Here is a 23158-nt window from a genome sequence, read left to right on the forward strand (position 1 = left end):
GATGATTTACTGAAATATTTATTCCTCGAAGCGTGTGTCTATCGTACATTTCGCGGGAGAGCTGTTAGGCGTGTTTATACGGTTCCCTTCTTCCAAAGGCTGTTAACGTTAAGAACTTCGTCCACATCATCGAGAGAATCATTGTTTGTACATAAAGAGTGTAACAACATCGGTCCGTGTTTGCGACTCGGCGCGGACATCGATCGAATAAACGATTGAAATTTCTTTAATGCGAAACGCGTCTTATCCCGATCAGCTGATGACCTCGCGAACGATACGTCAGTCTCTTGCGCGACGACAACAACTGACACACGGCTTACAGAAAAACATATACTGGAAAGATCGATATCTTGGCATCGACCAAACGAGCGATTACACGGTGATAGAATGCGATACTCGAAGATGACGCAAGTATTTACAGGTTGGACCGTCACGCTTGCTCGCATTCCGCAGCGCCGTCCGATTCTTCGCTGTCGAGTTCGTCCGGTTTCCGACAGCTTCGCGCTTCTTCTCCCGCTTCAACTTCCTCTTCCGCGTTCACGGGGACTTCCTGCTCCTCTTCGGGGACTGCCTCTTCTTCCGCTTGCTCCGGTTCCGGCTTCGCTTCCGGCTTCGCTTCCCGTTTCTTCCTGCTCTTTCCCTCCTGACTCTTGCCACCCTTCTTCTTATCCTTCTTCGCCGGAAGCTTCGCCTCAGGTTCAACCTCTGCTTCCAGAGGCTCCTCCTCGAGTTCCTCGACCGTTTCCTTCTTCTTCTTCTTCTCCTGCAGCTTCTTCTTGCCCTCCTTCGCCTGCTTCTCGTTCTTTCCTGGCTTCTTACCCTCCACCTTCGGTTTCTTGTTCTCCGCGTCGGCCTGCTCCTCGAGATTAACCTTGTCCTTCGTCTTTTTCTCCTTCAGGTTCTTCTTCGAATCCGTCTGATGAGCATCCTGCGCCTCCTTCGAATACTTGCCGGATTTCTCCTTTTTGCCCTTGCCAACCTCGCCGTTCCTCTTGGGATCGACGTTCTCCTTCTCCTTCAGCTTCTTATTCTTCGACTTGTACCCTTTGCCGGAAGATTCTACGTTCCCCGCGTTACTCTCCGAGTACGCCTCGGCTTCGTTGCCCTCGGACGAGCTGCTCTTTCTCTTCTTCGACTCCTTCGATTTCCCGTCCCTGCAACAGCGAGAACCGACCGCAATTAACGGGTTAAACGAAAAAACCGCGTTCCAAAACGCCGGATATAACAGGAAAAAACGTCCCCAGGGACCGACGCCGCGACCGACGTGTCAACGGCCTGACCAGCCGAGGATCGCGAAAGCAAAGTCCGCGGCCCGAGATAAGCGGATCGCGGAAACGGTTGCGTAATTCGCTCGTAGCGAGGGGTGCGGGAATCGCAGCTCGTGACTTACTTAGCATACGCCACGTCCCTCTTCTTCTTCTCGTGGCCGGCCTTCGACTCCATCTCCTTGCCGCGTTTCTTGGCGGACGTCTCGGTCGCCAGCACCGAGACGACCAGGAAAATGGTCAGCAGCAGCCAGATCCTGAAGAAACGAGAACGATCAGCGCGACGACGAACGGATCGCCGCTCGCGACTCAAAACATTTGCCTCACCGCATTTCGCCTGTCTCGTTCGAACGATGCACACTGCCTCTACCGATAAGAACCGCAGCAACCGCCTCTAAATCAGCGTAGCCCACGATCCGGCACAACACTGGCTGCCGTCCGCCAGCCCCCTTATATCTTATACCGTGTCGCCGTTGATATCTCGATAAACACGCGTGCTAGCAGCGTTCGCGCGGCCCGCCGAACGAACGCATCGGCGCCGATATCGGTATCGATCGCCGATAAACGAGTACAAACACGGGCCCAGCTGAAGGTTCGAGGTTCGAACTTGAAGAGACCGTTCCAACATTTCGAAAATACCGGATGCGACCGCCTCTTCCAGTCGATCCAGCCGCGTCCCTTCCTCCTTATTCCTTCTCCTCCGTTACGTTGATCTTCGTCTCTTCGTATGCTACTAGTTACGCTACTACACAAAGATTTTCATTCGAAGACAATTCGGAAGCTCCGGTCGATACCCCAGCTGACGCGGTTATAGTAAATCGGGACAATTGGGTCGACTCGTATCTAATCACCGTACTTGCGAGATGTCACGTCTACGAGCACTCAATGGAATACCACGGGACGAGAAGCGGGATTTTATTTCGCAGGTAACTTCGAGAACGACCTGTCTTCGCGTCGGGTGTCGGCGGGGATAGAGGATCTCCTTGAGTCGCTGTTTCTTTTTCTTGTTTGTAACGGGTTCGTGGTAACGCCGCGTCTCGATGGAAGATCTCGCCTTGAAAAATCGGTCGCGGAATCGTTTCTGCGCTCGCTTCGGCCGGACGGCACAGTAAACAAATTCGGCTGGAACTGGCCGAACGCCGGCTGCCAAGAATACCCGTGGAAGCTTTATTACGGAAGCGGTTAGGCGCCGGCCTGGAGAACGTTATTCTCGGTGAACTTGTCACGGGACCGGGCGTGGGAGTTTCAAGGCTGGTTTTCTTGGGCCGGTCCATGCTATTTTCGAGTACCGCCGAGACAATTCGCTGCTAGGCTTCGCGATTCGTACAGCGCGCCCATTTATTCGATGCACAGTAGTCAATATGTTATCGAAGATGAAACTGCAAACGACGCAAATGAACTGTAGAAACGTAGTCTTCGAGCAAGGAAACAATCGTCGAAGACGATTAATAGGCCTGCTAGTACTGCAGTGAGAGATCGAATTGTACGATATGAAATTCACAGTGCTCTCGGAAGATCAGAATCCGAAGATTTGTCTCTTTTTTTGCCACGTATCAATATCAATTGTTCGCGGGAACCTGCGACAAACATTATTGCGACACCTTGAGGAGATAAATGAAATGCGTAAATTGCTATTTTTCCGTGTCGCCTTTATCAATTCGCTAGGTCGTTCGCACGCCTTATCTTTCGATTGTTCCGTCACCGTTTTAATAGCAACCGTTCTCCTCGAATTCACCCACGTCGATCGATGTCGTGTTCGAATCTGATTTGTTACGAACGACGCTGTATAATAATTGATCGGTCCAAGTCCGATCCATCCGATTAACATTACATAACATCGCACGATACAATCGATCGTCAATGAGAGCAATTTGATGGAAAATTTTCATTCCATTGAAACGAAATGGTGCCTAATGTTTAAATAGAATTATAGACATTACTTGGAAATATTCTAAATAGAATGGGTTCTACGCGCAACGATAGAAGGAAGAACAGATTTTTTCTTTACGCTATGGTGTACTTTGCATCATTTAAATTATTCTCCGTCTGCGGACTATTAAATATTCGCGCGCAACTTAAACTACTCATAAATAACAAGCAAGGAGAACTGCATGGCTTATCGTGTCTGGACGGGAGTAGTACGAAAATAATGAAAATTATGATACTGTCAAGGACCGTCTCGGCTTCAATGTATCTAACGAGCGGAATCATCGAGTTGCGTTCACTGAAACGAAAAAGAAAATAACTTGGAAAACAAGCAAATTATTTCCATTTCCTATTGAGCAACTTTTATTTCGTCTAGAATAAAATGTAATTACCGATACCTTACAAATCTACGTATTATTATGATACAACTATTTACTGTGTAGTTTTTCGATGCATATACTGAGTTGTTGAAGACGATGCAACAAGTGACGCATATTAGCGCTTGAATGTCGAAGACCCGATTGTTCTCCACTAATGTCTTGTCTTTGACCTAACTCGAAATGAAGTTTAGCTAAACGTTCTTGCTGTTCTCGTATTTCTGTCATTTGCTCCATACTACAGTCTTTCCCTGAATTGAGATTATCCTGTTTACAATAATACATTTTATCCAATTTGAAATACAATATCGAACGTACCGAATGCGCGTAAATTGCCGCTGTGAAAATCTTCTAGAAGTTGTAATAATGCCTGCTCCATGCGTCGCACATCGGGAACCTCTGATAAAAAGCAATGATGTTTGCATGGCGCCATACCTTTATTTTACAATATCAGAAAACAACTAAAATCTGGATAGAACGGTAACTCATAAACATAAGAGACAAATATCTTAGTATAATAACTTAAAATACAAGGTGCAACATAACATAATTTTGAACACAAGTGGCCACAAAATAACATAAGAAAGAAACTTTAATGCGTCGCAAGCATAGATTGAAATCTCTTAAAAATAGGTAAGGGGGTTTATAGAAAATAAAAACAGATCTCGTAATACAAAACTTAAACGGAATGGTTCAATGATATCCATTTAGTGAAAACTGTAAGTTCAGGGTTACTTGTTTTACCATTTCCAAAACGGTTTGTCTGTTCCATGGACAAAGATGTTGCATGATCGTAGGCACCAATTTTGATGGAACTTTGGAGGAAGGTAATGGATACATAGATACATACTAAACCATCTAAAGTTGTACACAGCTAGAGATACTCAATTGTTTGCAATATATTTAGCGATAAAAATCTTATTTAGTTAGAGACTGAATAAACATTGTTAAATTAATCTTTTAGCTTCCATTACAACATATATAGAATTATTGAAATTCAATTGAAATGTGATTACCTTTATGTTGACGATTCAGTTTTGATGATTCCAGTCGATTGGGTCTTTGCTTGTCCTTCTCATTCACGTAACTTAGACGAGACTGATTACCATAATTTGATAGATTTACAGCTCTGCCAGAAACCATAGATCCTTGGCTCGTTGCTTGACCGGAGCTTTCTTTGCTAACGATCGGCGATGTCTGTGTATTATTCTCCCATAGCACTTGTTGCTGAAGCGATGAAATCTTCCGATAAGATCATGATATAGTAAGACAGTAATAAAGTAATTATAAATTCATACCGATACATGAGAACTATGCGTATCACTTTTATTTGGAAGTTTCGATCTTGCAGGTGTCGAAGGTGGTGTTGCTTCCCCACCGGGACATAATGGTTCTTCGCATTCCTCTTCTTGAACCAATTGCTGCAGTTCGCCGCATCCAGATTTTTCAGTCATTTCTTGATAAACAACCACTGCAATAAAGGATTAATATTATCTGTAATAATAGTAATTGCATATTCCAATTCTGCATATTATATGTACCTGCAATTAAAATATTTTTCTACTTCCCTCTGATTACCAAAAGTGTCGATTACAAGGAAACGAGAGAAGAAAGAATTTTTAAAATGTATCTGAAATTTATTAACCAAAATATTATAGTATGGTTTGACAATCTACCATGACGTCTACTTACATGACATCTTCCACGGTTGACAATTCTTGTACTAGCAACACATCGAGCCTAGTACCAATAACTGATCGGTAAATATTATTTAAAGAAGTGCTTTGAAAATTCTGATTGTCTAAAATTCGTCTAATCATTTACTTCAATTAACATTTTACTTTGTCAATAAAAACAAGTGTTTGCAAAACATTATAACGTCATCTAACGATGAGAATATGGTACTGATTATGTAGTAAACCTTAGTAACTTAAGTCGGTAAGTTTTTACCGACCGCTGAAACACAGGCTTACCATATGTAGGTACAGACCGTACGAGTGTGCGACTAGTTTGAGAGTTTTGCCGCTAATGGCGCAACGAGTTCTAATTATCAAATTGTGCGTTAGAAATTGTCAACGACCGACGCAACTGCCACTATTATCGTTTTTACGCGATATCAATTTACAGGCATCAGGAAAATACCGTGACCGTTGAAATATGTTGCACAGGGAGTCCTATATACCAACGAGACTTATGTTCGACAAATATGAATCGACAAAAACAAACAACAATTCGAATCAGCCGCTTCACATTTGAAAAGCACAAGATGGCGTAACAGGCGCAAGTATGAACCCACGTTTGTTTAGACGTTTCAACGTCGCACGTTTGTGCTCCGTGTAACTGGAAAATATTTACATTTTAATCGTTTACGTGTAACCGGTGTATACTCGTCGTCGGGTCGTTTGTATTTAATACCGTAACACTACTATATTTCGTTGCACAGTGATAAATACGAAATGAAAGTTACGATCAAGAGTAAGTACGACAACGGAATTGGAACATTTACTCGTCGACCGGTCGACATTTTTGTTCGGTGCCCCGAGACGGCGAGGAGACTCGAGTAATCGTGCATCCGTGATTACTCTTCCCCGCAGATTTCTTAGATAAATTCCACGACAATAACGTAAATACGTTTTGTAGGTTGGACCGGTGTCGCCACCTGGCGTTGGATAGCGAACGATGATAATTGTGGTATATGCAGAATGCCATTTGACGCCAGTTGCCCCGACTGCAAAATACCCGGAGACGACTGCCCTTTGGGTGCGTAACTATTCCTTCGCGTTCGAAACGCACCTTGTATTTCTAGCCAATTATTTCGTAACGACTCCGACGAATCTTTTCCTTCTGCATGCTCGATCGCATCGAACCTTCTTCCACCGGCGTTAGATTCTCGAAGCGTTCTCGTCGATGGAATACACGTGGCGACTTTGCCGAATCTCCCTCCGAAAGAAAGCGATGCGTACACGGGGGGGGATTTCGGAGGACTGTACGTCCGAAACGATCGCGTCGAAGGAAAGAGGTCCGCGGTTCGTCGAGCCGGCGAGATCGTACGAAAATTGCCGCCGCAATGTCTGCGCAGTTGCGGGTGGAAATATCGATCGGTGCGTGCGGAACGAACCGGATCCCCCGCACGCCGCTCGAAAGACACAAAACAGAGCGTGTTCGTAGCGAAGGCACGCGTGCTCGCGCGTGTCACCGTAAACGGAAGAAACGCCGGTTGAACAGTGGTCGAGCGAGGCGCAAGGTGCGCGCGAGTGCGTGTGTACGCGCGTCCGATCGACGAACCGGACGAACGTCTCCCTGATAAACCGCGATTCGATGTTGTTCCAGTTTGGGGACAATGCTCGCATTGCTTCCATATCCACTGCATCATGAAGTGGCTGCACTCTCAACAAACCAGTCACCTATGCCCGATGTGCCGTCAGGAATGGAAGTTCAAGGAGTAACTGGTTTCACGATAGTCCCGCAGGTGTCAGCACGCAACGAATAATCAGGTAACGCACACACGTACCGCATCACCTGGTCTCCACGAGAGAATTCGATCTAATTGAATTTCATTTCCATTGTTGTTTCCTCGAAACGATTACGAAAAGGACGCGACGCGTCCTTCGACTGGCGCGCGCGATTCCGACCTTTGACCCGACGACGATCGCCAAGAGAACGGAGCAAAGAACGCAACGAAGAATCGAAACTACTGTCCGTTAGCGCGTTCGTCCCTTTCGATGGAACCAGCGACCGATAGCGATCCCTCGGGTTGCTTTTGCGACTTTTCCCTGAGCCTGCGAGAGATTCGTTCGGCCCGACACGCGTCGTTGAGCAATAGTTAGTTAGTTAGTTGGTAGCCGCTGCTAATGGATCGCGTTGCCAGTAGATCATCTTTGAATCACGCGAAGCGTCGTCATTCCTTAACCGTTCCTTGGAACGGAAGAAAGCTCCGGTACGCGATTCGGAGGGAATATCCTGTAAGCGTGCAACTAGACGGAGCAGCAACGTTGTAACACGGTGAAATCGTAAAGCGCATCGACACCGTATGGCAACTCTATCGAAAGCCGATGATGCAGCAAATTTTTATCGGACCGCGAACGCTGCGTCGTTTCACGACTTAACGCTCGAGTGTGATTCACTCTCGTGCTTATGTAACAGATTTTCTCGGCGGTTTCGTTGATCGCAGGCACGCCGCGCCGTGAACGGAGTCCGTCGAGTGCGCGTTATTCAACGCCATTTTCACCGGACTCCGCTTCCTACATCGAGGAATCCGCGACGCGGCGTCGCTCGTTCGACGCAACGCGAAACCTCTTTCTCTCTCGTATCCGTTCACCGCGTAGGCCACGCTCGTCCGCACGCGAAATCTTTGTCGTCCGCTCTTATCGCTTCTCGCGGCGATAGCGACGCGTTTCACGGAGAATCGGGGACTCGATTCTCGTCCCCGGCGTTAATCCGCTCTTCGAACGGACGAATTAGGGTGAAAGTAGAACAAGTAGTTCTCGTCTGCGTCGGGAAATAGAGTGTGAATGAAACTCGAACGAACTCGAATGATCGTGCGCGATACCGTCGAACCGCGATAATTCATCGTCGAAAAGACACGAATCGAATCCGTCCCGATAGATCGAGGCAGTTTCGTCGCGACGCGTTCCTAAGGATCGCCTCGTTTACGAGATACGGAATGTTTTGAGCGCTCGGGAACGGACCTTAGCGACGCAGTTCGCGCTGAACGAAGTAAGGAGACCTAATGGGTCCCTTCCCTTTTCCTCCTCCTCCTGCTCCTCCTCCTCTTCCTTCTCCTTTTCAACAACAACTTCTTTCTCCGTTTTCTCTGTCCCTCGCACTGCTCCGCCGTCCCTGGGTTACTCTCTCACGCGATACCACGACGATCCAGGGCTCGATACACTGTGCCGCTTTCCGCGTACGATACCTCCGGTCGGGCCGCGGTACGACCAAAAAATGACTTTACTTCGGCTCGTGGAAGAATTGGCGTCGTCGACGAGAGGAGCCCTGAAAGGAATGCGGGTCGCATCGGTCCGATTTTCGACAGCGAGGAACGAAAAGCGGAAAGTTGAGCCGTAGCGGGACTCTCGCCTCTGTGCCGTCTCGGGCTGTGTTCTGGCGTTGCGTATAACGCGGAGTACGTTACTCGTTCGGTCTCTCGTCTGTCGGTTAGTTCGTTAGTTCGGCTCTCTCGGTGTCCATTCCATTCTACCGTGGCTGAGCCGTCCCCTCCGTTCCTCCCACGGTACTTTCCTGGGCTCCGTTCCTCGATCCAGTCGGTGTTTCGCTCGCTCGCTCCTCTTTCCTCTCTCTCTCTCTCTCTCTCCGGCGGGCCTCTGTTCCTCCGCGTCCTCTCGTTCCCTCGCACACAATCGCGTGCAATCGCGCACACGTACATACGCGCGTAGCGTCCCACGGAGAGGTAGGTAGGCACAAAGCCTCCTCTACGTAGCGCGTCTACTGCCTACCTGATGCCACGAGAACTCGGGCTCGAGCCAGTCACGTGGTCTTTCGAACGCGAAGGATGTTTGTGGGATCGCGAAGTCAGTTCGCGACGGTTCGTTCAACGGGCAACAGAGAAAAACGCGCAGCGGGCACTCGCGGCACCGTGGTGGACCAGTGGGACAGGAACGGGAGCAACGGGAGCGACGGGAGTAACGGGGACAGGAACAGGGATAACAACGGGAACAGATACACCGGTAGAAATAAGAGATAGTGATAGTGATAGGGAGTGGGAAACGCTGATAGCGAGAAGGGGCAACGAAAGAGGGGACGGCAGATACGTGGATAGAGAGGATAGAAGGCGGTAGTGGATCGAGGATATCGCGCTCCAAGTTTCAACCGTGTCCTCGTCCGATGTAACGCGTTCGCCGCGTAGCGACAGCGTTTCGCGCTTGCTCTTTTCCACGGGCGAGAGGTGCTTTTCGAAATTACGTGCTCGCGCGCGCCAACTGAAACGGTGCTAACCAATTCCGACGCGGAGAGGCGAATTCCTTCGGATTCCTTCGGAGGTGCCGAGCGCGGCAACCTTTCGGTGCTGTTTCGCACCGAGAACGGACCGCCGAGAAATAAATGGTAAAACCGGAACGAGAAGAGGAGAATAGCTGTTGCGGTTTCGACAGAGGCGACGTTCCTCCGTGACGCGCGTCCTTTTTCAATTCTCAAAGTCGGGACCCGGTGGAAACGTTGGATACGCTGGAAACGCGAAAGCCTCGGGAAACGGTACTATCGTCGATGACCGCACGCGAAAACATTCCATTTCGAGCTCTGACTCAACGCGAGGATGAATCGTACGCCGAAACGGTCTCGGGAATCCGCTGCAGCGACGACAACGACAACGACAACGACAGCGACGACGACGCGGCGCCCTCGAGCCGAACAGAAATGAAAAGGCGGCGAAGAGCGTCGATTCGCGTTTAAATTGAACTCCTGGAAGGTCATGTCTGTCTCACGGGACGCGTTCGGTTAGACCGGGACGGGGACCGGGGTCGAGATCGAGATCTAGATCGGGAAGAATGCAGTTGGCTGCGACGCAGAGGCCTCACCCACCCCCGGTGCCACCGCGACCCAGCCGGCAGGTGGTCGCGGAGGCCCTTAAAAGATCCCCAAGGCCGCCCTGTCCCACGAGGCAGGCCCCGCCGCCGCCCAACACCAAACCCTGGAGGTCCGACCAAGAACAGCAACAGCAACATCAACAACAGTCGAGTCAGCAACAGGTGTGCGCCGTGAACGCTGGCCGAACGGTTGTTTACGAGTCGGCGATAAAGGAGTCGCATCCCAAAGAAACCAGCAACGAGACTACCGAGTACGCGGCTCATCGGGTCATCGACAAGGATCGCGGCGGCGGCGTCAGCGGCGGCGGCGGAGCTCTTCGAAACGCGAGTGAAAGGAACCAAGAGGAGGACGATCACCACCGAAATTGCCAGGAAACCCGGTATCGTTCGGCCGATCGGGAACACCATCCTGAACATTCCGGCGAATCGGTCGGCGTCGATCCGCAATGCGGCTCGGCCAAGTTTCGTCGGCAGAATGCAAATCAAAATCAAAATCAAAATCAAAACCATGCCGAGGACGGAGAGCCGAGGCACGTTCAAACTGCGGCGTCGTCTCGGGAGTCGAAGGAGCAGAACGTCGAGTCGAGCGGTCGTTCTCCGTTGGAACGATGCAAACGAATGGACAACGCGAAGGACGCGAAAGAGTCGTCGAGCAGCGAGAGCACCGTTTCCGCCGCGAAAAGACAGTTGGACGCGGCGGCGGCGGCGGCGGCGAGATCCGCGCTCCTCGGCAAGTGCAGCGCGGACAAGTCCGTCGGCGCCTCCGACGAGTGTCGCGGTCCGTCCAGTTCCGAGCCGAAATTCCATCCGGACAAGAGCGTCGAGGCCCGGCCGACTCCCACTCGCAGATCGTGCCTCGCGAAAAATCGGGACGCGCCGAGGAAACCGTTCGCGGGGAGTACGTCCGAAGAGGGGTCGAGCCTCAACGAAAACATCGAGTCCGTTTCGAACGTTGACCGTGCCACGATAGTCGTTATCGACGAACCAGAGCGTAAAGCTGCATCGGACGCCGATGACGTGGACGATCAGAATGGGTCCGCGAACGAGAACGAGAACGAGAACGAGAACGACAACATTCATCGGCAAGATTGGCTGGATGCCGGTATCCAGTACTCGTCCACGCAGATCACGCTCTCCGGCGATGACAGAGATCGAGTTAACGGGCTCGACCGGTGCGAAAACGAGAAAATCGCTGACCTTAATTACCTAAGGTAATACACCGCGTCGATTCTATTCTCGCCAAAGCGATTCGAGGCGGTCTCGAAAACTGGAAACGGAAAGCTGCCGCCACTGGTCTTTCGCGGCGGCGATAACGCGATCGCGACACCGCCAAAGGTACCGGCAGATTCGACGGTCGCTCGCGAATCCCCCGGAAAATCGATCTCGGAATGCGCTCGCCGTTCGAGCGGTTCCCGATGCGCGACTTTCTCGCGTAACACGTGCACTCGAGGCGATTTAATTAGCCGCCGACACGCGTGCGGGAAGGGAACGAGAAGGGAAAACGGGATACGCCGGATACGCGTTCGATATCTCTGTTTTTCCCCCCGATTTATATTGTAATACCTTACGCTCGTTTCACCAAGGATTTTCGCATTTTCCAGTCTACAAGAGAGGATCGCGATGTCTTCCCTGCAAGGTCTACCACCGCTACCGAGGAGCTTGAGCGGTTTCAATCTGAGCGGGGGCCGCGGCGAGGGTTGCGAGCCACCGCCACCGCCCGCGAGATCCTCGAGCAAAACTCAGAGAAGCGGTAAAACCGCGATGCAGTCGTCGTCCAGGCCGTCGCCGCCTGCCAGGCAGCTCACCACTCTGGATACTCAGCTGGCTATACTCAGAAGAGAAATGGTGATTTCCTAGCCGAAACTTTCGCGCGTCCCGCCGCGGAACCGCCCGCAACCTCCGAACAACCTCCGAACAACCTCCGAACAACCTCCGAACAACCGAGGTTGTTCGCTGTTCCGACGGCGCTCTGGAATGACGGAACGCCGATCGATATTCGGATAACGATTACATTTTCCTTCGGACCCGCTGATTGGCGTGTTACGACACGACTACGCGCGCTGGAAACAACAATTTTCTCTTTATATTACGTAAAACGCTTTCAACCGTTCGCTCGCGATATCCGCCGGTGAATAATGGTCATTGCCAAACAACAGATTCGAACCTTTTTACCTACCAAATCGAACTATCCGGACGAATGGGATTTTTCGATGTAAGCCCGTTAACGCGTTGATAAGCACCGTTATCCATCCGCGACCATGCAAATCTCCCTTGCTCGACACCTGTCGGGAAAATTCCACGACGCTCGACATCTCGTAATCCGCGAACCGGGCTAATCGGCGTGTCGGACTGGAGGTTTCGCGTTATCAGGCGTCGCGGCAACGATAACGCGTCTACGCGATTCTCGAGATGTTCTCCGTTTCCGCTCGTTCTCTCTCGTTCGTTTTCTCGCGTCTGCTTCTGCGATCCTATCCGAATCGGCCTAATCCGCTACGTTGGGGCCAACAAGCTAGCGCGTGGGTAAACTACGAGTCGCGATGAATATGTATTGCTAGCGTGGGATAATATGCGGAAGAAACCGTCGGGTATAAACGTTCGTATCGTCGGCCGTTCGATCGAAACGTTTCCTTTCCCGTTACTCGAATCGACGCGCGCGACAATTTCGGAAAACTTCTCGAAAGTACCGTGCGCTCGGAATATTCGAAATACGATGTATCGAACGATCGATCGACCGATGCCAGAAACATCTACGGTTTGCTTGCTAGTTGGGCTAATAGTTTAATAGTCAATCCAGACACGAGGCGAACTGGCACAGCCGCTCCCACGCTGCATTCCCTCAGGCGTGACTCCCCTCTTCGCCTCCTTTTTCTGGCCGTTCTCTTTCACCTTCGTTGCTTCTAGGTACACCTCTACTCTGTCTCTTCTCCTCTTCTCTTCTTTTTCTGCTCGTTCTCCTTTTCCTTCTCCTTCTCCTTCTCCTTCTCCTTCTCCTTCTCCTCCTCCGTCACCTTCCTTCTGGGTACACCGGTACACCGACTACCATTTCCATTCTCATTTCGCGTCTCCTATGCGACTCCCTCCTTCTTCATTCCCACGGCTAACGAATAGTCGCTTACCTGTTTTTGGTTGCTCGCTCGCTTGTTTGTTTGGAAATAAATCGTATTGGTTCGCAAATGTTGAATTAGCATTTACCTTGGTACCCGTTCACGGTGTAAATGTTCCTGTCCATCTACGCGACGAATTCTAACGCTTCTTCTTTCACCGCAATCGTCGTTCCCTAGCTGGCTGCCAGTTACGTCAGCTGGCACGATTAAACGCGGCGGACGAGTTACATCGAACGCGCAAACGTTTGCCAGCGGAATCATTGTTCGAAACTGTTGTTTTCCAGTTCGGACTGCGACAATTGGATCTGTCCTTGCTCTCCCAACTGTGGTCCCTGAACGAATCTATCCAAGAATTCCGACAGCTTCTGCAAGAACAAGAAGATAGAGCGCCGTCGCCTTCTCCTAGCAGCGAAGAAGGGGACGACACCTCCTACGGGACTCATCCTCCACCACCTCCGAGAAGGGCGGCCCCCGTTACGCATCATCACAGACCACCCAGACCACCGAGGCCGCCTAGGCCACCACCCAGCGACGATTCGCCGTCCAGCGAAGAATACGGAGCCGTCTGAACATTCGAGTACTCTCGAGCCGCGTCTCGAGTTGTTCAACGCAAAACTCTTTCCATACCAGAATCTCTCCGTTTCGACGAATCTGAAATCACCGCTAACAGTTAGAACAGTTCAAAAATTCATCGATTAGGATAAATCGTGGGAAATCGTTTCGTTCGAAACAAATCCGAACGAATCCGAAGAATTCGATGATACGCTTCGAATATGTATCGTAACAAGGAATTTGTTGCTGTTCAAAGGTGCGTGCCTGTGATGAATTTCATGACAGGGCCATTGCAATCTCCGCGTTTGCTCAGGAATTCCTATAGCGACCGGACAGTTGAGCGGTCTTCGCGAGTTCCCCTGTGACTCACTTAACCGCGATAGATCGTTCGTCGAATTGAAAAACCGACAATGTCGACGATCCGAAACGATACAACGACTCTACGCGTAACGCATAAACCGTGCATCGCGCGATATATACGAGAAACAAGTATATATTATTCTCGATAAGAGTAACCTTAGTTACGCGCGTACTCTTTTTTCTATTTGTGATAGCAGTCGAAGGGGCCTTTAATTGACTATAATAGATAAACCGTTTCCGTGATCTAAGCATTCCCGCGATTGATTGATTATTCGTTGAACGACGACCGCCGCAACGGATCCGAGCCTGCGAATCGACAAATTGCTAGTGAGTTCCAAAGAACTGCGTTCGAGACTCCTTCTCTCTTCCATATTTCTCCAGTGTTGCATTACGTCCATTGCAGAGATTTCTTCTTTCCTGTTGAAACAGAAATAAAAACGCGCAGATGCGAATCGATGAGATATCCGTCGAGTTATACAACGGCGACGTATCGAACATTTCTGTGTAGAATAATTGGAGCGTGTAAAATAAAGGATAGAACGTGAGGTACAAATAAACGAGCTATAAAACTGAGATAATGCGCTCGTTCCTATTTTATTTATTTATTTATTTATTTATTCATTTATTTATTTTTCTTTTATTTTCGTAGCAAACGTTATTTACCGCATCGTGTCATGGTAGATTTCCGATTTATCTACAAGTCTCTCAAAGATGCAAACTGTTTCAGACTTCTTCCGTGGGATGGCACCGCTGCACCAACACACGCCGCGCGTGTTGAGGTTATGGTCACGGTGTTTTCTTACCGTAGAGAACAGTGCGACTTGTACACGTTAAGAGTGAACGGAAAATATTGTTTAATAGAAGATGGACAATGAAAGGGGTAAAAAGAGAAAGAAGAAACGATCTCAAATGCAGATGGCGAAGAAGTTTGCCAGACGGAGGAATCATGGTACCGACATCGACTCCGAGACTTACCAGTACATGGTGCGAATTTTGGAGTTGATGAGAGGCGAATTTCCGACTTTCGAGGAGAAATTGATATTCGTGAACAATGTATACGAGCAGACTGTCGGCCGCGAGATCGAGTTCGCTCAGAACCAAATTGGATCCAGGATACTGGACTCGCTTTTGAATTATGCGAATTTAACAACGATTCAGAGGTTAGTGGACGCTTTTGGTTCTTCCTTGCGACCCCTCAGCAGCGACAGGTTCGCCAGTCACGTCCTTCAGAAGATTATAACGGTTTGCGCCGACAGAGGAAACAACGATTCAAGCAAGGAACCGTCCTCCGATCAAGCCGCAGATCCTGCCGTACAGGTGACAGAATCCGAAGTAAAACTGTACAACGACATTGTACTTAGATTGAGTAAATACCTCGTAAATAACATAGAAGAATTCGTATTCGATACGTACGCGAATCATTTGTTGCGAACCGTCGTGGAATGTCTAGGTGGATTAATCGACAAGATTGAAAACAACGACAAAAGAAGGACGACCAAGTATGGCTCCAGAAGGGTGGTAGTACAAGAGTACAAGGATTTGCTGTTACAAGCTTGTAACAGACTGCAACAGTGGCCACAGTTTCTAGAGTTTGGCCAAGACGAACTGACGTCTGGATTGGTTCAAAGTATCTTATATTCTTTGAAAGACACATACCCAGAGATGCTCGAGAAGTACATTAAAAAGATTACAAACGAATGCTTTAAAGCCGAGGGAGATCGACGGCTATCCCAGATTTTCGACGCGGAATGTTCTTCCAGACTGTTGGAGGCTTGTTTAGCCGTAGCGGATCCGAAAACGTTTAGTACAATCTACGAACAATATTTCCGTAACAATCTGAAGGAGTTGTCTTTGACGGAGAACGCAAACTTCAGCGTACAACGATTACTAGACCGTTGCGCCAGAAAGGAAGACTTCGAGAAAATATTCGAGGAAGTATCCGAGTGTCTTCCCGAAATTCTCGGCAAGGGTTACAACGGCGTTGTAACCAGCATGGCGAATGCGTGCTTAAGGATACAAGCGAAACAGGGCGCGTTCGTTGCCGCCCTCTTGAAAGCGCTCGGTTGCGAAACGAACGAGAAACAGCAGAAAATTGTACTGTGCATAGCAACTCTAAAGACATGGAAGCAGCTGGATGATTATTCCCAGGGACAAGATAACTCGAGGCTTTCTATCAATTTACACGGCAGCTTGATCGTGCAAGCTATTCTTATGTTCAATAAGCCGATCAAAATCGTCAACTCGTTGCTGGAAATGAACGGCGAGGATCTGTTCAATTTGTTCAGCGATCCAAAAGGCAGTCGCATCGTGGACGCTTTCATCGACAGCAAATACATCGGCGAGAAAAGCAGGGAGAAGCTTGCAAGGAAGTTGAAAGGATATTGGCCGCAATTGGCTTCCGGCACGCACGGTTCCAGGTGCTTGGAAAAGATATGGCAGTGGGCGAACGTGAATCAGAGGACTGTAATCATGGAGGAATTAAAAGCGATCGGGGAATCTTTGCGTTCCACGAAATCCGGGCAAATCGTCTCGAATAAACTGAACCTCTCTCTGTACGCGAGGAATAAGAACGACTGGACGGAGGCGTTGGGCAAGAAAGAAAAGACCAGAGCTCTTTTCGCGGACATTCTGGCGGGAGCGGCAGGAACAAATAAATAAAATTGCTTTTTGTAACATGTTCCCGATGGCACTGTAAATAAATTTCCATTCCGCCCAGAGGCTTCGCACGCGAAAAACGATGCTTCTTCAAGCATTATGACATAGAATAATCATGTATTTCGTGAATCTGTAAATACAATTTTTAGAATCCATCATACATCCCTGCAACAGAATGTAGCTAGGAAAACATATAACGATTCGTAATCTATATTTGAGCAAAGTTCCCTAATGCGTACGATCGATGAATTCGTGTTACCCTCCGACTGTGACTAGACTGAAATTGATGCGACGATTATCGGTTATTCGACGACGCGTGTCAAGTAAAAAGTTGTAGCGGCTTTCGTTACACGACTCGTCGCAATCGTTAAATCTATCAATTGACTAGGAAAATCTCGACGTACCGTCTTTTCCCACACCGTCCGCCGACACGAGCAATAGAACCGATAATAATTGTACGTCTCGAGGGGATAATGTTTCTATCGATATCGATTACGTTTGGCGAATCGAGTGGTTCTCGGTCGGCGGTTTTCTGTCAGTGAAATATCGGACGAAAAACGATTATTGCTGAATCGAGCCCTCCTCTACAATCAGAAACATTGCGAACAGTGGAAATGCGTACACTCAAATATCGAGTAATTCTTCTCTACTTTTCATTCCCGAGACGAGCAGGGTGTCATCGTGGTTTCTATATACATCGTATACTAGACTAGGCAAAAATTGGACGAACGATGGTGCGGAGTCGTTGAAATTTCTTCGGTGGATTTCTATACACACGTAACGCGCGCGCGTCCAGAGGCGCGGACCAAACGAGTTCGACCGTCGTTTCCTTTTGTCGTTTTCTTTCCTACTTCCTTCGTTACGGAGAATTCGATTTAAAGTCGTTCGCGAAGCAACCTCTCGTCGAGGAAGTCGTCGAAAGGAATAAACTCGAACCAAGTACGCAGAAGATGTATGACTCAAGAAACGAGAACGTTACAGATCCCGTGGAGGATTAGCGCGGGTCGTGTCGGATCGGTCCGGCGAATCGTCTCGTCGCGTTGTATTTTACAAGGTGACGTCACTTCCCTTTAGACGGGGCGGTGACCGTTATCGGCGCGGCGATATCCGTTTCGTGAACGTTCGAGGGAAGCGTTCCGGACGCGGTTCTGGGCGGGCTACGGGACGCGGACCTGCTGCTGCTGGGCTCTCGGGGCGGTGGGTTATGGCAGGTCGCGTGATGCCCTCCGGCCTCCCAGTCCCGGTGTTGACAGAACGATCCGCAGTATCGAGCGATTCCGCAGCCGCCGCAGGTCTCCAAAGCGGGTCTACCGCAGTTCCAACAGCTCTAAAAATCACGTTTCAGGCGTTTCAGGCGTTTCAGGCGTTTCAGGCGTTTCAGTCGCGACCAGCCGCCGTCCGGGCCGGGGAACGGAAAATACTCACGGATCCCGAGATGGTCTGCAAATGCGCGTCCTTCTCGTCCTCGATGGTCGACGGCGCCGAGTTCGAGGCGGCGGTCGGCGTCGCGACCGCCCTCGCGTTCCCGTCCACGGCGGTCGGGTTCCCGTGAATTCGCAGGAACGCTCCTTGACGAACCGTCGCGTGAGTCCTCTGCGACAACGGCAGATCGAGCAATCGATGGACCCGGAGGCGTTCGTTCGCCCTGGACTCGGCCACCGCCGCTGCCACGGCCCGCTGGACTTCGACCACCGCGGCCCTCTTCACTTCCAGCACGGCTTCCTCTGCAACGGACGGGATCGCGCGATCGCGAACGTGAACGCGGAACGGAAACTCTGAGAGAAAGAGAGGAACGCGCAACGACTACTGACCGGCCTTTCTTTTCACCTCCGCGACCTTGTCTTCGGTCGCCTTGATGGTCTGGGCAACGATCTCGCCGGACAATCGCTGCAAGCTGCCCTCGCGATCGCCGGTGGACGACTCGACTTGGGTACCGTTCGTCGACGAAGGATTGTTGCCAGCGGCGCTGTTTCCGGTACCGTTTTGCGCCCCGACCGACATGCTCGTCAACGGAGGCACCGCTGCCGGGCTCGAGCAACCGCGCGTCTGAAGAATGGCCAACGCTCTTTTCGTCTTTTCGACCATTCCGAGAATGCAGTTTAACATTACGTGGATGTTCTTCCATTCGTCGTCCAAACTTCCGTTTTGCATTTGAGCATTGCTCAGTTGTTGTTGCTGCTGCTGTTGTTGTTGCTGTTGTTGCTGCTGCTGTTGCTGCTGTTGCTGCTGTTGCTGCTGCTGCTGCTGCTGCTGCTGTTGTTGCGGCTGTTGAGGTAGATGGTGCGATCCGGAGAACGCGTTCATCTGATTAATTTGCACGAGACTAGGCGGCACCGGACTGGGACCGTGACCGTGACCGTGACGATGTCCGTGACCTTGCATCGATCCGCTCGACGAATGAAGCGGATGATACCAGCAATAAGGGGAGGAACCCTCGGTGGAGGTTTGTTGGTGTTGCTGCGAGTGATGGTGACTCCACGGATTCGACAATCTTTTCCCGTAGACCGGCGCGTCGTCGAAGAGAACGCCGTTCTCGTAATACCTACGACATTTTTGCGGGGAACGTGACTCTCGACTGTCCGCGCGACTTTGGGTTCGCGTGTCGCGCGACGCAACCTCTGTTTTCTATTCAAACGGCCGAGGAACGACGAAGGCGAGAGCCGAACTCGAATCCCAATGGCTAGATGCGGGGATATAGGCACTCGAGGCGAGTTTACTGGCCGTCGAAGGGTAGAGAGTATAGGGTGGAGGAGAGGAGCTGGAGGATAGACGGCTCTCGGGGGAAGGAAGAACGGTCAGGGGTGTTCGAAAAAGGTGGCACCCCGATGATATATGGAAACGTCACCGGCAGACGTATCGAGAGGAGGCCAGCGGAGCTGCTAGTAGCATTGCCAGCGCGCCTCGTTCCGTCGCCTTCGAGTTCGCCTCGACGCCCCCTTCCTTTCCGCGTGTACGCGCATGCGGTACAGCGCGGCGCGCGTCGGCTAACGATATTTACCAATCTTCTCGCCGGTCTTTCGAGTCGCGATCGCGGCTTCCTTCCTTCCCGAAGACCGCCGTTGGAAATCGGTTCGTTCGCGGTCCTCGTGGCCGGGTCGCGATAAATATCGGCGGCCGACGCAGCTCTGCGGCCAAGGATTTTTCCGCGACGACGCGTCGCGCTTGCGGTTTGGCAAACGCACCACGCGCGCGTGTACTCGCAGGTGCGTGACTCTCGTTATCGTTACGGTTGAACGATTATCGCGGAGGTCTTCCGAGGGAGATCTATCTATCGGTAGCTGCGAATGTTCACTCACGGAGTATCGGATGCGCGACGTTTCGGTGCGTGCGGCGCGCTCCCGGAATAATGGTGCAGACCACCCGTGGCGTTGCTCGTGTGCTGAATGCCACCGACACCGGGATTAGAATTGGACCGCATGCCGTAATGAGCGGAGCACTGATTGCCGCCGTTTCCGTTACCGCTCCCCAACCCGTTACCAGCCTGCTCTCCGAAGATCTCGACCGGCTCCCCTGCCGATACCAAGCCGACAGCCTCCAACACCGCCGCCTCGTTCGATCGTAAGAACTGCGCGGAACTCTGTCGACGATACCAAACAGATTAGATTTCACCGAGGTGAACTCGACCAACGAACGAGAGAAGAGAAGAGAAAGGATGGACGAGAGAGAGAGAGAGAGAGAGAGAGAGATCGGTGCGGCGATTCGGTTTTTCCGCTCGTTTTCCCGAAACGTGGAAGCAGCTGCAGTCGTATCGGCGTAAACGTCGAGGCGTTTCCGATCGGTTTCGATGTTTAATATTCGCTGGTCGGCTTCTTTACGGCCGACACCTTTCGTCCAAACTTTCGGGCTCATACCCTCGCTGTCCAAGTCCGCCCGGCAGAGTGGGATTTATCGGTGCTAATTCGATAAAATTGGACCTTCTCCCCGCCTCTGCTCCTCGCGTCCGCAGTTTCCGATTAACGATCTCGTCGATCGGCTGCTCCTCGCGCACGGCCCACCGCTCTCGAGAGCGACACTCGGACCGGAACGAAAAGAGCGCTCCGCTCCCGTACGTCTAATACACGCGAAGGGATCGATCCGCCGGCGTTGGTTGCCTCGAGAAATGGAAATGGTCGGTGCTCGTTTGCAATTCGTTACCAACGCGCGACGCTTCTCTTCTTTCGGCTTCCCCGCGAACGGTCCGCCGTTTGCTTTTCCCCTTTTCCCTCTGAATCGTTTCCGGTAGCTTTCGAGACGAGCAGCAGCTGGAAGCGGTGGCGCGACCGGATAGTCTCCATTAATTCCGCGAATAATAATACTTTATTCTTTCTTGGGAACATTAGGTATTCCCCGATCGTCGAGAGGAGAGGAGAGGAGAAGTTGTCTCGGTGTCTTATCGTGAAACCCGCTGGCGCGCTCCCACCCGGGATCGCGAAGTAGCCTGGGAAATTAAAACAAACCGGCGGCCGGTCAGTCCGAGGTCTGTTGATTTTCCTCGCAACTCCCGGACGCGTCCCGTTCCCTTCCCGACTGCCGGTTTCCTCTCGCCGGTTTCCCGCTGACCCTCGTCGTCCCATCTCGCGATTGGTCGTTTTCTCGAAAGTTGGATGAAAGTCGTTTCCGATCGAATACCTCCGCGACTGAAACGGATGAAATCTCACCTGATTATTCGCCCTGGCGGCATTGCTCAGATCCCTCTGCAACGAAGGCAAAGTGTGCTTCAGGTATGGTAACACGAAACCTCTGAGACGATAGTTGGTGGCCTCCTGCAGCGCCTGATGGAACTCCTCCGCGACCATGCTCCCGCTCTGCAACGACAAACGAGAGGATTCCGCTCGATTAACGTCCCGATGGTCCACCGGGTCACCGATCGGAAGATCACCTCCGCCTCGGAGATTCGGTTTCCGTTCCCCGGAGCGGCGACGTTCGCGCTCGCTTCCGTCGCGCGCTACGATCGTTTTACGGTCGATCACGGTTGCCAGATGTCACGGTTTCGGCACGAGTGCGAGCTCGGCGCACGCGAGGACGGAAAAAGAGAAACAGAGGAACGGAAGAATTTACCAGAAGCGCCAGCACCAGGGTTCGCACGGTGTCACCGGTATCCGGAGAGATGTCCGTAGCGAATTGGACGAGAGTGCCCAGCAGCCTCTTGAACATGCCGTGACCGGCGAAAACACCGGCGATGCATCTGGTGCCGGCGGTGCCATTCGACAGCGCGGGAACATCGTTCTGCTCTTCCGTTCTGCAGTTGGCAGGAGCTGGGCCGCCGCCGCCACTGCCGCCGCCACTGCCGCCGCCGCCGCCGCCGCCGCCGCTACCGCCACCGCTGCCAGAACCAATTCCATCCTCGAATTCGGGCTTCAGGGTGAGCGAGGATAAAGGACTGTCGTTGTCCGAGGATGCCGAGCAACCGGTTGCCCCTTTGTATTCGGACCGTGGACCATTGCTCTGCTTTTGTTGACCGCTCGGCACCACCGCCGCCGAACTCCTTTGATGCTGGGGGCTGGGCGAATGCACCTCCGGCTGGCCGTCTTCCCGCGAACACTCCTCCCTGCTCGCTCCCTGGGAGCCGGCTGCAATCAAATATCTCTTTTTCTTTCGGGGCTCGTCGGAGCGCGGGGAATTATCTCGGGGAAGTGGAAGGAGCGACGAACGCGCAAAGGACATCGTCGTCGCGAGCGTCCTTTGTGCGCGGCGCATATCCGGGGAGCCGTCAACCGCGGGACGGCCGAAACCGGCTGGCGAATCGTTTACAAACACGCTGATAAAGACAACGCGAATAGGCGAATAGCCGAATAAGCGAATACGCGGATACGGGAGACACGGGTGCGCGTCGGCCGTGTACTCGCTGCGTGGCTGCAGCGGATAACATGCAATTACGGGCCGTGTCATCCACCTTGTCTTGTTCCCATTCTGTGTTCCGCGCGTTATCTCGCGGAATGCCTCCGGCCCGGTGGCGCGCGCGACGAAACACCGTCATGGAATACGTGTGCCGATAACGAAACGTTACACGCCGGAAGCGTCCGCGTCGCGCCTCTCGTTTCGGAAAAACCAGACGATTGCCGTCGGCTCGCCGTTCGCGTTCGAAGCGGACGTTTTCGCGAGGGGCGCGTTAAATTCGTAACACGACTCGGCGCGGAGAGGCTCGGGACGCTTGAGCCGAAGGAGCAGAGGCAAGAGAAGGAGGAGGAGGAGGAGGAGGAGGAGGTACCGCCGGCGCTACCGTGTCACTGCCACCTGACGCCGGTAGCCAAGAGGTAATTACCTGTACCTGAACTCTCGGCAAACTAAACTACCTTGAACGCAACTTACGCTCCTCGCTGGCGTTCCGATCGAAAACCGAGCTGCCCGCGCCGACCCGCCCAACGGCCTCCTCGCCGAACCTTTTTCCAGCTCGGTTCTAC

The 23158-nt window shown here is 51.4% G+C and overlaps 5 protein-coding genes across 17 annotated transcripts in view; 2 read left to right on the forward strand and 3 right to left on the reverse strand.

Moving 5' to 3' along the window:
- LOC116432484 (uncharacterized) lies at positions 1–1760 on the reverse strand. Its single transcript, XM_031989480.2, has 3 exons — positions 1593–1760; positions 1391–1522; positions 1–1154 (listed from the first exon to the last, which is right to left on the reverse strand). The coding sequence occupies exons 1-3, from the start codon at positions 1595–1597 to the stop codon at positions 431–433; spliced, it is 861 nt and encodes a 286-aa protein (XP_031845340.2). The 5' UTR covers positions 1598–1760; the 3' UTR covers positions 1–430.
- A 724-nt stretch (positions 1761–2484) lies between these two features.
- LOC116432485 (uncharacterized) lies at positions 2485–5466 on the reverse strand. Of its 5 annotated transcripts, none has more exons than XM_031989486.2 (7): positions 5261–5466; positions 5110–5138; positions 4867–5039; positions 4585–4795; positions 3887–4003; positions 3628–3819; positions 2485–2644 (listed from the first exon to the last, which is right to left on the reverse strand). In XM_031989486.2, exons 3-7 carry the CDS (start codon positions 5020–5022, stop codon positions 2622–2624), a joined length of 699 nt encoding a protein of 232 aa, XP_031845346.1. In that variant the 5' UTR covers positions 5023–5039; positions 5110–5138; positions 5261–5466; the 3' UTR covers positions 2485–2621. The 5 variants fall into 5 exon arrangements, with proteins under 5 accessions (XP_031845346.1, XP_031845345.1, XP_031845347.1 ...); XM_031989485.2 differs by having other exon boundaries at positions 5110–5198; positions 5261–5463; XM_031989487.2 differs by lacking the exon at positions 5110–5138 and having other exon boundaries at positions 3887–3967.
- A 368-nt stretch (positions 5467–5834) lies between these two features.
- LOC116432480 (anaphase-promoting complex subunit 11-like) lies at positions 5835–14701 on the forward strand. 4 transcript variants are annotated; one of them, XM_031989476.2, is made up of 4 exons: positions 5835–6043; positions 6209–6328; positions 6899–7062; positions 13496–13642. In XM_031989476.2, the coding sequence occupies exons 1-3, from the start codon at positions 6025–6027 to the stop codon at positions 7012–7014; spliced, it is 255 nt and encodes an 84-aa protein (XP_031845336.1). In that variant the 5' UTR covers positions 5835–6024; the 3' UTR covers positions 7015–7062; positions 13496–13642. The 4 variants fall into 4 exon arrangements, with proteins under 4 accessions (XP_031845336.1, XP_031845335.1, XP_031845334.1 ...); XM_031989475.2 differs by lacking the exon at positions 13496–13642 and adding an exon at positions 11709–11854; XM_031989474.2 differs by lacking the exons at positions 5835–6043; positions 6209–6328 and adding an exon at positions 11709–11952 and having other exon boundaries at positions 6584–7062; positions 13496–14701.
- A 130-nt stretch (positions 14702–14831) lies between these two features.
- On the forward strand, positions 14832–16839 carry LOC116432479 (nucleolar protein 9). The gene has a single exon (XM_031989472.2). The coding sequence runs from the start codon at positions 14988–14990 to the stop codon at positions 16779–16781; it is 1794 nt and encodes a 597-aa protein (XP_031845332.2). The 5' UTR covers positions 14832–14987; the 3' UTR covers positions 16782–16839.
- Positions 16840–17474: 635 nt separating this feature from the next.
- nvy (CBFA2/RUNX1 partner transcriptional co-repressor nervy) overlaps positions 17475–23158 on the reverse strand; it is a 29284-nt gene continuing 23600 nt past the window's right edge. For all 6 annotated transcript variants that reach the window (XM_076370841.1, XM_076370842.1, XM_076370843.1 and 3 more), the window contains 6 exons: positions 21816–22327; positions 21416–21562; positions 20075–20355; positions 18590–19320; positions 18204–18502; positions 17475–18105 (listed from right to left, as the gene is read on the reverse strand). In XM_076370841.1, coding sequence (XP_076226956.1) covers positions 17839–18105; positions 18204–18502; positions 18590–19320; positions 20075–20355; positions 21416–21562; positions 21816–22327 — 2237 coding nt within the window. In that variant the 3' untranslated portion in view covers positions 17475–17838. The remainder of the gene's footprint in view (positions 18106–18203; positions 18503–18589; positions 19321–20074; positions 20356–21415; positions 21563–21815; positions 22328–23158) is intronic.

This window comes from Nomia melanderi, chromosome 9 (assembly GCF_051020985.1).
Source record: "Nomia melanderi isolate GNS246 chromosome 9, iyNomMela1, whole genome shotgun sequence".
NCBI classification, from domain to species: domain Eukaryota; kingdom Metazoa; phylum Arthropoda; class Insecta; order Hymenoptera; family Halictidae; genus Nomia; species Nomia melanderi.